The 12,971-nt window shown below is 41.0% G+C and overlaps 2 protein-coding genes across 4 annotated transcripts in view; one reads left to right on the plus strand and one right to left on the minus strand.

Moving 5' to 3' along the window:
- The first annotated feature begins 264 nt into the window (after window positions 1-264).
- On the plus strand, window positions 265-8,360 carry LOC118421585. Of its 3 annotated transcripts, none has more exons than XM_035828932.1 (5): window positions 265-547; window positions 3,565-3,681; window positions 4,618-4,782; window positions 6,095-6,223; window positions 6,698-8,360. In XM_035828932.1, exons 1-5 carry the CDS (start codon window positions 539-541, stop codon window positions 6,758-6,760), a joined length of 483 nt encoding a protein of 160 aa, XP_035684825.1. In that variant the 5' UTR covers window positions 265-538; the 3' UTR covers window positions 6,761-8,360. The 3 variants fall into 3 exon arrangements, with proteins under 3 accessions (XP_035684825.1, XP_035684827.1, XP_035684826.1); XM_035828934.1 differs by having other exon boundaries at window positions 295-547; window positions 3,619-3,681; XM_035828933.1 differs by having other exon boundaries at window positions 297-547; window positions 6,095-6,218.
- Window positions 8,361-9,142: 782 nt separating this feature from the next.
- The window catches only part of LOC118421584 (hemicentin-1-like), a gene marked incomplete in the record, with an annotated part of 101,841 nt that continues 98,012 nt past the window's right edge, over window positions 9,143-12,971 (minus strand). The window contains 5 exon segments of the mRNA XM_035828931.1: window positions 9,143-10,324; window positions 11,165-11,291; window positions 11,753-11,875; window positions 12,115-12,179; window positions 12,431-12,581. Coding sequence (XP_035684824.1) covers window positions 9,964-10,324; window positions 11,165-11,291; window positions 11,753-11,875; window positions 12,115-12,179; window positions 12,431-12,581 — 827 coding nt within the window.

The raw sequence follows: 12,971 nt of genomic DNA on the forward strand, positions 1-12,971 counted from the left end.
AACTCTTGTTTTTTTCGCGCTATCTCACTAAATCTGGAGTGTCTGGAGGATGTCATCCATAAGATTTACTTGCTGTGGCCTTATGAGGATACCTGGAGGGTGCATACTTTCAATTTAGTTGGACCACATGAAACATATGATCACATATAGATAGGCGAACATTCTCAACCAAGCTCAAATGTCCACATGTTGGTCCCGACAACCTTGATATGACACTGACACCCCAACTATCGCCTTCCCGATAGGACTCCGCAGACCGTTAGGATAACGCTCCCTAAAATAATTCTTCTGAGCACACCCTTCAGCCAGAACGCTTGGAATGTGGTCGGAGAGGACATACCAAACGCTACTGAGTTTGAGGGAGACCTAATTTAGTCAATGACGTCCTTAAACTGCACCCAGTGCCAACAAGCACCTCCATACAGCGGATACGTACTGGTCAGAGTGTGCTGTCTGGTGAGCCTGAGATCTCGTCAATTAGAGCGAGGGCTTTGTTTATCTGTTTACCACCATTACGTCATTACTTCTCCTGGAGGACATGGGCGAGGTTAGTGAAGACTTCGGTCCTGAGGGCCACAGAAATTTCACTCCATACGTACTGCCTTGTCATATGTGGGCTAATTCAGCACGGCTTACAACGTATTACGTCTGTCACTGTAGTCCGTCATTAGGGCGAGGAAAATGGTTTTATATTGTGTACGCATCAGACGTTATCTATCAAAGCCAAATATGACTATCGAGATAGTGATAGTGGCTTTGAAACCAAGTCAAAACACATTTGTATTCCAAACGTCAAATCTCTACCCCCACTACAAAATTGAGTTTGTCAGGTTGTCTTGGGGGCACAAAAAGTGGTACTCTCCAAGCAGAGGTTAGGCTCAGGCGGTTTTTGAAACTTTTCTTAAGCGTTTTTATCCGGCTTTCTATTTTGCCATTTTTCTTCAAGTACGCCAGTTCGGTTTTGATAATACAACATACTATACAAAATAGAAAGCCCGATAAAAACGACTAAAAAACGATATAAAAAACAACCGGAGCCTAACCTCAGCTTGGAGAGTAAAGAAGTGAAGGGCAATTCCGACATGCATTACAAAGAGCCAAATTTGCAAAAGATATTGAAATGACACCAATATTGCACACACACACACACACACACACACACACACACACACATACACACACAGGCACGCACACACACACACACACACAGGCACGCACACACAGGCACGCACGCACGCACACACACACAGGCACACACACACACACACACAGGCACGCACGCATACACACACAGGCACGCACACACACACACGCACACACACACACACACACAGGCAGGCACACACACGCAGGCACGCACGCACACACACACACGCACGCACGCACACACACACACACACACACACACACACAGGCACGCACACACACACACACACACACAAACACTTAGACACACACAAGACCTATCTTTCAAACACTCCAGCATCAGCAGCAATAGAACGGTGTACTATCCCAAATGTGCTCTATCCCAAAAGCGCTTTTAGGATAGAAGCACTTCTGGGATAAGCCTGCATCCTAAATGTGCTTCTATTCTAAAAGCGCCCTAAGCCAGAGCGCATTCAGGATATCCCAGACGCGCTTCTTTGTCGCCGTCAATCATGGTGATTGACAGGACCGCAAGCGGTGATTGTTTCCATATTTGGTTCGACCTCGCGATCGCGAGACGTCGCGACAGTCTACTTGCGATAATTGCGCTGAATGCTGGCCTGATGTGCGAATTCCACCATTTAGAGTCATTTATTCAAGACATCTTGTTTCTGAAATAAAAGCATGGAGGGACTGAATGTGATGATATATATATCTGCAACAGTCTTTTTAGTTAGTGATGAAATTTCTCAAAGCCCTGTCGTACTGTATAGTAGCTTTTATTTTTCCTTCATGGATATGAAAAGAAAAGATGACAAATCTTCTAATGGAAGTTATCTTTATTGCAAGTTAATGCACAGAGGTAATTATACACTGCTGAATACAATATGTATACAGTGTACTACACAGGTAATGGGACATTTATCAAACTTAATTCCATGCAGATTAAACACTATTTTGTCCTTTTGATTCTCACTATATGATTTTCATCAATCTAATTGTGCATGGAAGACACAGAAAGCAAGTCTCAATAGTGCATCCCAAGATGTACTACAAAATGTACCATATAAAATGTATTACAAAATGTACCATAATAAAACATGATGACAGTCAGTGAAAACGTCCAGCTGCACATTGATCATCAATTCCCCAAGCCATTCAGTTCCCAGGTTGTATTCTATCGCAAAAGTGCTTCTGGGATAGAAGCAGATGTTCGTCTAACAAGAAAAGTATCTTGTCGTCTATCCTAAAAAGCGCTTCTGGGATAAAATGTGCTTCATCCCAAAAGCGCTTCTGGGATATCCAGAATACGTCGCAAGCGAAGGAGCGCATTCTGGATATCCTAGAAGCGCTTTTGGGATAGAAGCATATTTGGGATAGATCTGCATCCAAAATCTGCGTCTATCCTAAAAGCGCTTCTAGGATATCCAGGACACGTCGCAAGCGAAGAAGCGCATTCTGGATATCCTGAATGCGCTCCTGTCGAAGGCGGCCGACATCTGTCTTCTCCTGTGCAGGTTGACTTTGTTAATGGTTTGCTGAATTTCAGCTTCTGGTTTTGTTTCGAACTATCGAACCGGAGATAGCGATACTACCTCGGTGTGTTGGGTCCATGCAGTCAACACGTCACGAGAAAATGACAGCGGTCACTTCTGGCGATTGTTTCAACCAAAGTTTCCATATTTAGTTCGACCTCGCGACACCTGCCGTAATCTACGTGATGGAAATACGCAGTTTATAAAGCAAGCGCTGAACCTAGATTTTACGTGATTATGTGAGGGTTAGATCGGGCCACGGGGTCCCCCCCGAATGATTTGGTTTGTGCAAACTACGTTGATTTGGTGAAAGTATATGCGATCTTCTATCACAATCAAACCCGGAAGTGACCTCGTGGGAGAACAAAGATGGCGGCCTCAGGTTGACTACGAAAAATCACATACAAGATAGTCTCCGCCTCCTAAGACACTAAGCTCCTCCCACAAGTGCACGTTCTGGATAAACACACTGGCTTATCCTGAATGCGCTCCGACAGAAGCTCATTCAGGATATCCAGAATGCGCTCCTCGCTTGCGACGTGTTCTGGATATCCCATAAGCGCTTTTAGGATAGAAGCACATTTTGGATGCCGGTCTATCCTAAAAGCGCTTCTATCCTAAAAGCGCTTTTAGGATAGACGACATTCTAGGATGTAACAAACGGTGTTAATGTCAGTCTTTGTGGTCAGGTAACAACTGAGCCTTGGTAGATGTGGTTTAAGTTGAGCCTGTTTCTTTAGAATTTATCATTGCTTGTATTTACTAATGATTACGTTGTATGTGATAAGCACATCAATTCAGTCATGTCCGCGAAAAAGGTTCTACCGACACAATCCAGTCATAATAATAAATCAGTCATATGATGAATCACTTCATACACCAGTCTATCAGATACACGGCTTGTTTCCTGTTCCGTGTGCTTTGTGTCCTGTTCCAGAGAGCGCTGTCCACAACTGGTGTCCCGAAGGGTTCCACCACGAGGAGTATCCAGGCCAGACAGGTATGCTAGTCATACTGTAGGTGGGGTGAACATCAAGGCGGTAGAACCTTGTTGTAGTTTAGCTTCTTTCCTTGGAGAAAAACAACATCGAAAGATTAAGAGACATCCGTTGTCCGAGCCATCCAAACAACATAAGCTTTCTGTGTTAAGGTTCAGAATGAGTTGATTGCCTACTTCAATCGGGCCTAGAAAAAATGTTGTTTCCGGTTACCGGACCAACCCTAGCAAACTCCTGCCGACCCAGTCTATTTTTAATCGGCCGCTGGCAATTAAAAGGGTATGAAATCTCTTTAATAATGACAATAATAATACATCCGGTGAACTATTTGCAGTCAGTAGGTATCCATTTGTTTTAGTAATGAGGCTGCCAAGTTTGTTGATCTGACATCTAAACCAGTCTTCTCGTAAAGAATTTGTGTAGTGAACATTGAACTTCTTTGTTCAGTTTCTAATATGCATGTTCTTTTTGGATCGTTTCAGCTGAAAAAAGAAAAGATTTATAGAAAGAGTATACCACCAAGACCATAACAGGAAACACAACCTTTTTGCTATTCCTCGTATCATTAAACATTTCCAATGTAAGTTCATCTGTGACGGTAGTCAACATTATGTTACGATTTTAAGACTTTATATCCGTGCACAAAATAAAGCTCTTACCAACAAGCTTTCGATCAGTCCTCTGATCCTTCTCAAGTTGAGATGACCCAAAACCTAAGCCGCACATCCAGAACGGAAGTGTGACGGTCAAAGGTGCTTTGCAGTCGGTATCGGCCCCCGTCTCGGTTGAGGGAAGGTTGGTGGGCTCTGATGTAAATGGCCTCTCACTTTTTTAAATCTATGAAAGCATGTCATACTTTTAAAAACTAGTTGCAGGGCCTGAGAACAGTATCTTTAGATCTCTGTTACCAGATAAATGACGTAATTGTCTAACCACAGGCTAATATCAACGTTGCTGCCCTGTTACCCGGGGCCGCCCCTCCCCGCGCACGGTCCCCACAGCCAGGACGCACCGCGCAGGCACCACGACCACAGCCGGATGCGCCACGACCAAAGCCGGATGCGCCACGACCAAAGCCGGATGCAAGGTTCGACAGTAAAAAAGTACGTATACGTCATCCGCGACATTGATAGGGTACTAACAAATCAGGGGTGCCTAAGCATTTGCACGAACCCTATGAGATTTGTACGAACATTATGTGGATACGCACGAATCACTATGCGAAAACGCACGAACCTTATGCGATTTGCACGAATCACTATGCGAAAATGTACGAACCTTATGTGATGTGCACAAACCTTACGCAAAATCAGCCACTTACTACCCGGGTCACGTGACAGACGGAGCGGGATTTTCAGCGACGAAAAAATACGATGGGACGCACAGAAATGAACAAAGGGTACCTCACATGTTTTTAAATACGTCGTCGTTATGGCATATGTCCATTCAACACTTTGAAATAAGAATATCACGGGTAGAAACGCTCAGAAAGACGTCTTATCCCAACGTAGCGACGGCGGCCGGTTTGCTTAAGGTTTGTGCAAATTACGTGTGTCACGTAAGGTTCGTACGTTTTCGCATAGTGATTCGTGCGTATCCACATAATGTTTGTACGAATCTCATAGGGTTTGTGCAAATGCTTAGGCACCCCTGCAAATGGGAATTAGGCGATAGAGTAATTATCAATGAACTAGAAAGAAAACATTTTTAAGAAAATGCATGATGTCTCCCTCACAGTAATGTGCCTATGCAGATATGTTTAGATACCTCTGAATTGAATTAGAGCTCGGACGTCAATGTTCGAGGATCTCGTTTCAGTGCTCATTCGGTCCACTAGAGGAGTAAACATTGGGTAGTCGAGTATGGACACAACAGCAGTCTCCTGTCAGCTGATGAGGACTGACTTCAGGCCAGCACCCTGGCACTGTGAAAATCAACTGCAACGAAAACTAGGAAGGAAGCTTCCAGACAGCCAGAACAACAGTAATTCCCGGGCGGAGACAGACGGGCGGGCGCAGTTCGAAAAGAACCGCACTGCAAAGACAAACAACACAACACATCACAGACATCCTCACTTCAATAATAAGTTTATAAGTTTTATTGAAAATTTTGCCCGAGGGCTAATTGCAAGTGACAAAAAATGACATACAGATAATGGTAAACAGTATACTAAGCAACTACTCTAGTCTAACTTAAACTAGTTAAAGATAATAATAACCAACCTATGAAGAGAAACATACATCACGAAGATTTATTCATTCATAGACAGCTGTCATTCCTATGATGTGCTGAGTAGGATTAATTCACACAATAGAGGCACTTAGGCAGGAGACCAAATTTGTCACCGTTAATATTACATGTTTGACTAGCCGTTCTCTTGTATCGCTAAGTGATGCAAATGGTTTTTTCCTGCAGCCTGCTGATCCAGAGCGCGCGGGGCCAAAAGTAGACCTCGAAGAATTACGCAACGTTAGACAAGACCTGAAGTTTGCACCTATGCCTAAAGGCAAATCCTACGCAGAGTTAGAGCACAAGTTAGGTAAGGTTTGTATGGTTGAATGTCTCAACTGGAGTTCGGCGACTCATACATTTTGACATTGCTGTGTGTGGGTGTAATCATGGGTTATCTATGCTCCTTTCACCGTAAAATCACTTTCTGCTTGTCTACAACATTGGATTAGGGCCAAATAATACATCCAATCCTACAAGGATCATACTACCATTTCCGCCTTTCATACGGCAGGCCTTCCATCTGTAATATTTGCATATATTTCTAAGAACCAAAACAAACCAACAAACACACCAACTGATTGCAATACCCCCGTTTTTACGGAGGTAACAAAGACTTCCCATGTCATTGATCAAGAACTCTGGATCTAGAACAATGATCAGTTACCAACATGCTTGATGGAAATTTTACGAACAGAGGAGTTTCAACACCCTTACACTTTCTTCAAATATACCAGGTTATAACTTTTTAAGTTATTAGGGTTACATGCATTATTGTTTTCCTTCCAGAATCTAGAGGTTCAGCTCACGAGTGACAATGGAGATACGGGTGGTTTCAGATGTAGACATTAGGGTGCCCGTTGTGGATGGCACGTTCGGAAGACTGGGCATCACGCATGGGTGGACGGCGCTGAGACTGTGTCCTTAATTACGTCACGTCGAGGCTGAACTCCAATACTAGAATGACATGACCTACAACTCCAGGCTTGTGGTTGGGTGAAAGAAAACCTCGCTGTAAATCATCTCCGAGCAGACGATGTGATGTCATCAATGCCACAATTCCTTATTTTTCACAATGATTTATGATTTTTCACAACTTGCCATATTGATTTGATTTTAAAAAAATGAATTAATGGTGACATCCGCGCATGTGTCAATCAACTTTCGACCGTTTCCAAAAACAAGAGAACTTTTTGGCTACAACTGTAAATCGTACAAAGCAGCTGCAAAATGAGCACATACATGCCCTAAATTGCAAAGGAAATATAAAACGCCTACTGATGTTGAAGTCCAAAGTCAGTCCCACGTCCAAGAATAAAATGTGAAGGAACAAAGATGAAAAATCTATATTGTTTAAGATACCATTGTCTGCTCTGTCATTTGTTCAACTTACATCTCATAATGAAGGCAAGTTTTTTATTCGTACTCTCGCACACGTTTTGGTAGCCTGGGTACAATCCGATTTCTACCGGGGCACCTTACACTCGCAACCCTAGGGCTAACGTTTTGGAGTCTCCAGAGGATGTCATCCATATAATCAAATCAACATGCCCTAATGGTTTGTATTGTTAGATATGAATTACACAATCTAGGATATCATTGCAAAGTTTGAAGAAATGCAATCACCGCACCAACTCCGAACTTTGAGCACGCTTAAAGTAGCTTAATCATTGCGTATCGGCACTATTTAAGCACCTTTTAACGATAGCTACGTCTTCTTAGATACTATAATCACATTACATTTGAGTAGGTTCCGTGTAAAACGCACGTAGTGGCATTCACTTCAGCAACATTTAAGCACTGTAAAGTATGCTTACGCCACCTTTAAGCACTGTCAAGTTTCCTTCAACATATCATTTAAGTCATCATCATTTTTAAAGGGTCATTCAAGCTTCGTAAATGTATTGTAAATATTGATATTTAAGCTTGATATAAGCTCCCTTGTGCTCAAGGGTTTGTGTGCACTATGTTCATGTGTTTGTGAAGGTATTTCTAATGTCATGTAATTCAAGTACTCTATTAGTGTTTTTTTTACGGCCAGCTGTTGTTGTGTTCCAATCATTGCACATGAGCTAGTGCTGGGCAGTCAAATATGTTGTGTTTAATCACGAACTTATATATCTTAGCGATATGTAGTCACTCCCAGTACAGTATTTGCATTAACAACTGAGGAAATGCTACAATTGTCTCATGAAGAGAAGCTTTGATACTTGCAAAGTATGTAGTTTAAAACGAGATTATGCATATTTAAATTATGCTATTAAAATCCTTCTTTGCACAGGGGTTAAAGTGATGGGGACTTCATATTTGAGACAAGTTATTCGAGCAATCTATCTGACCAGATGATGATGCGAATTTTTTTAGTATTGAGTATTTTCAGCTATATCAATGAAATCAGATGGTTCCCATAATTGCATTTACTAGACAGTAATAAAACTAGTTTTACTAACTAGTACAAGTCTTTGTTACACATCCTATTGGATAAAAAAAGTGCTCTGCTGGTACCTCCTGCAACAGACACAATCCATTGGCATTTCATCAAGAAAATGGAGAGCGGACCATAGCGATAACTGTTATCTCTTCTCCAGTCAGAAACATCAAGCTTAGGCAAGCTGGACTTCACTGACTCAATAGGCGAAGAGGGATTACACCGGGACGGTCCCCTACTCTTTTCGACAAGTGCAGCGGGTTCTTTAACGTGCGTGAGGTGTGGCTCTCCCCAAACACGGGACCTCCATTTAACGTCCTATCCAAGGGACGGCCCTAGCCGAAGCTAGGTACTCATTTTTCACCTGAGTAAAGCCTTTCCTAAGGGCACAAGATCGGTGACACGGTAGGATTCGAACTCAATGCCTCTCGGTCCTAAGTCAAACACGATGCCGCTGCGCCACGCGATCTCATATTACAAAGGCATTTAACAACAAAATTTTAGGATCCCATAATTCACTAAATATTTCCATATTTTGGAAAGTTGCTTGCAATTGTTTTAAACATGGGCATTACAGGTGGTGCTAGAAAATCACTATGTGTACTGCAATGTTTTCTTAAAAGGTTGTGTTTTGGACTGCATCAAGTTATAAAAATTCAACAAAGCTTTGAAAATGTATACAACATGCTAAATATGACATAAAATATTCAAACCAGTTTCATGCATACAAACTTAAAACCAAAGTTCATTTACATGATGATGAATATCATAAAAATATAAAAAGAGCAAGACGCTGCACAGGTTACATATTCCTGTATTTGTAACACAGGTAACATTGAACACCAGACCCTGTTCAAAATTAAATCTTTTATACATACCAGCAATGTTACCTCACGTATACAACGCAAAAATAATCACATCTAACATCAACACAACTTGTAACATATACATGTGCAGGTTCTGTTCGTCACAAAAAAACACATATATGATGGCTAAAATGACAACAAGAAACAAATAAACCTTTTATAAATGTGAAAAGTAACATAACAGCAAGACTAAAATTACTGATTCAGGTTCTTCTCATACCATCAATTCATGATTTTAGTCATCACTGTAATTCTCTATGCCAGCAGGGATGAAATGTTTCATTAGCAAGAACTACCATCGATATTCAATCAGGACCAAGGAGCATCTGCTGCATGTAATACTGGCTTCAAAAGTTCCCCTTATTTTATGTCATAAAAACATCATTATCCTCTGATACTATGCTTCCATACATACATGTACATGTCTTACTTAAAAGATATTAAGTAGATGAACCTCTGTCAACATCAATTCACATTCCCAGCCTGAAGAAGGTAGCAAATCTGTAAAAATTTCAAAAGCATCTATTGGTAAAATTACATTAAAAAAATCGCTTTCTCCAAAGCCCTTTGTCCAAAGTTATTGTCAAACCCTAACGCTAAGCTTGTGTGCCATAATAGGACAATAATTGACAGAATGTGGTGGTATGAATCCCATATGCACTGATGAAGCCTGGAGCAATCTCAACTACAAATCTCTCAATAACATCATATTACATGTACATGTAGTTGTCTATTACAACAGTCAAATGAAACAAGAAGATTTAATAAGGGTATGATGATACAGAGATGTAAATGATGAATGTTGTTTGGTACTCAATACGGCTTTCGTCATATGATATAGCACGAACTTTCATTTGGAAGGACCGAGCTTGTTTTAAGGGCCTCAATGTATAAAGTACACCCGTGCCCTTATCTGGCCGTAATGCAAAGGGTAAGTTACTCTCTTGCTCAGTTATGGAAAATGTTGTTTTAGGGTGCTGTCTGCCATCTTCAAAGTAAGCTATGAGTCGTAGTAAGTCTTGATTAGCATCAATGCCATAGGGAAGGGCCAAGGTCTTGTATTCCACAGCATAGTCTGTTGGACATTTGTAGTCTGCCGGGTTGCAATCTCGTATGCAGTACCTAAACAAGGGACAATACAGCAAGCGTCAGAATGTTCTCATACACAAAAGGTACAAATCAGCACAGTCATAAGTTCACCCACCTCTTGTGACACAAACTCTGACATAAATTCTACAACATTTGTCTGTCTGAAGTAACAGGATCTAGGTGTCAGCTAACCCCACACTCTTCACAATGCTTAGTTGTTCTTGATAACTTTGTGTATCAAAACTAACAGGTTTGTGTATGAAAACTAAGAGGAGTGATTAAATGGTTGCAGCAGTGCTCTCACTAATCCCCTCTCACATCTCACAAAAGTTTATTTGCAAGTTCTTGCCCGAGGGCTAATTGCAACATGGCACATACAAAATACATAGTAAACATACATAAAATAAATGACTTTGGTATAGATAACAATGGTGACATGTGGGAACAAGTGACTATTCTAGCAATAATATGGACTGCTGAGAGCTACAATCTAAGCATTTGGGGTTTGACTTCTTTCCTGGAAGCAGTGGAAGACGAAGTGTCCCACTTTTTCTATGAGTGGGTTATGTGATGCTAACAGGGTTATGGTTCTGTTTCTGTCAGTAAACGTTTGGCAATTTTTTGTGGGTTTTGCAGGCCTCTTTGAATAGCTCTTTACTTTCCTGGTCATTAGAGGCAGTTGGAAATAAAATGTATTACGTCTTCCACCAGTTTTGCAGTACAATAGTTACAGGTTCTTTCGCCCACAGGTAGCTTCGTTAATAAATTTGAGTATTCACTGTGTAAATAGCTAGCTATAGGTAGGAAGAACATTTCACAGTTTTTGGCCCACCCAATACAAGATGAACATGTAAGACGGTACAGGACACATACCCCGAGGAGGATTCTCTCCTGTAGTTAGGTGGGCATGGCGAGTCCACACACTCATAGTCACCTCGACGATTAAAACACAACTTGTTTGGACCACAGTTGATATTTTGTTCTATACATTCATTGATATCTGAAAGAAAAAGAAAGAAATCTTATCAACGCATGATGCTTTTCTAAAACCTTAAATTTTCATTTATTAAAATCATTATAACAATGAACAATATCTTTATTCTTTATATATTCTAGATAACAAGGAAATAGATATCTAGAGAACACTAACAAAAATTCAGCCAGCTGGCTGCCATTGTGACAGTATTTTTTCAAGAAACCATTAACAACACCCCCCCCCCCCTTCAGGTTAATAAGGATGTTCTGTGCTCTTCTCCTTGGGCAATGCAGCAGGGCTGAACATAACATTACATGTACAATTACATCTGTCTTCAACTGATTTTCTGTCCCTTTGCTTGAAGGGCTTGCTGAGGGCCCAAGTGTCCAGTGTCCAAGAAAGGAGGCCCCAGCTAGAGGTGGTGGGGCTTAATGGGTCTGTTACAAACATACAGTCTGGTGTACGACAGGTAGGCTTCTCCTCACCTTGACATGTTCCTCCAGAAGGCATGACACGATAGCCCACGGGGCAGCGACACTGGTAACTGCCAACTGTGTTGTGACATTCATGCTGACACTTGGACCTGGGACCTGCACATTCATCCACATCTACAACATACACAACAAAATTACATGTGAGCGTGAGAAAATAAATCACTTTTACATTAACATTTTGTCTTGTCTTAAAGTCTGAAAGACATGTGCACAAGTGGAAAACAGAGGTCATGGTAGACCAAGGAAATGTTGGTTTGAGTGTGTCAGGAAGGATATAAAGCTGATGTCACCTGGCCTAAACATATAACTGTACTTTTTGTCATGTCAATAAAGCTTGTATAATGTCACCTTACCTAAACATATTCCATCTACTTCCTGGTAGCCTGCTTCACAGCCTGACCTTGTACTGATAACATTACTGAAAAAGAAATGTAACATGTCAGATTACAAAGTAAAAACTGTACTATGACAAACACAATCCTGTCTCCTATAATACTTGAACTATATTTTCCATAATTATTACTTATTCCATAATGTACAAAATGACCTCTTCAATTGACAATAGGTAAAATACTCAGGCTCAATAGACACCAAAGAAAGAGCTGTGAATACAAGAGAAAAAAAAAGAGAAAACAGAATAACAAAAGGTGAAAAAAAGAAGAAGTTTACTTGTCTGTGTCATCTGGGTGCCAGAGGCCAGCACAAGATCGTCGGTCAGCCAACAACTTCTGACCTGGTGGACACAGACATTTGTAGGATCCTGGCAGATTGCGGCATTTGTAGGCACAGGGGCGTGGCTGGCGTTGACATTCATCCACATCTAAAAATAGAACATAGAAGATACACACAATCATGCTTTTTTGTACACTTGACAGAGAAAGTAGAAAAGTTAAGGAAAAGTGACCACAAGGAATCCACATGACCCCTGAATATGAAATAATACATCCAGGTAATATGCCAAAAAGCAGTTACTCAAGTAACTGGAAATGATTTTAGAACTGGTCAGATGTTTCAAATTACTGGTAGCACTACCTTTTGTTAGTGACATTAGTGATAGGTGTATAGTGCTACCTGAAGTCTAACAATTTCCAAATTCATATCTACATGTAGTTGCTTGAGTAACTGCTATTTGGCATACTGCTGAATACACTTGTGTACTATCATTAAACATATTTGTGCCATAAAAAATATGAATCTCCAAAGTTGTATG

Source organism: Branchiostoma floridae, chromosome 8 (assembly GCF_000003815.2).
Source record: "Branchiostoma floridae strain S238N-H82 chromosome 8, Bfl_VNyyK, whole genome shotgun sequence".
In the NCBI taxonomy this organism is placed as follows: domain Eukaryota; kingdom Metazoa; phylum Chordata; class Leptocardii; order Amphioxiformes; family Branchiostomatidae; genus Branchiostoma; species Branchiostoma floridae.

Excerpts from the sequence above, each read along its gene's own strand:
- LOC118421585 (XM_035828932.1), top strand. Across the intron at positions 3,682-4,617 it reads GGAGTATCCAGGCCAGACAG|GCTAATATCAACGTTGCTGC; the intron begins GTATGCTAGTCA and ends GTCTAACCACAG. Across the intron at positions 4,783-6,094 it reads CAAGGTTCGACAGTAAAAAA|CCTGCTGATCCAGAGCGCGC; the intron begins GTACGTATACGT and ends TTTTTCCTGCAG.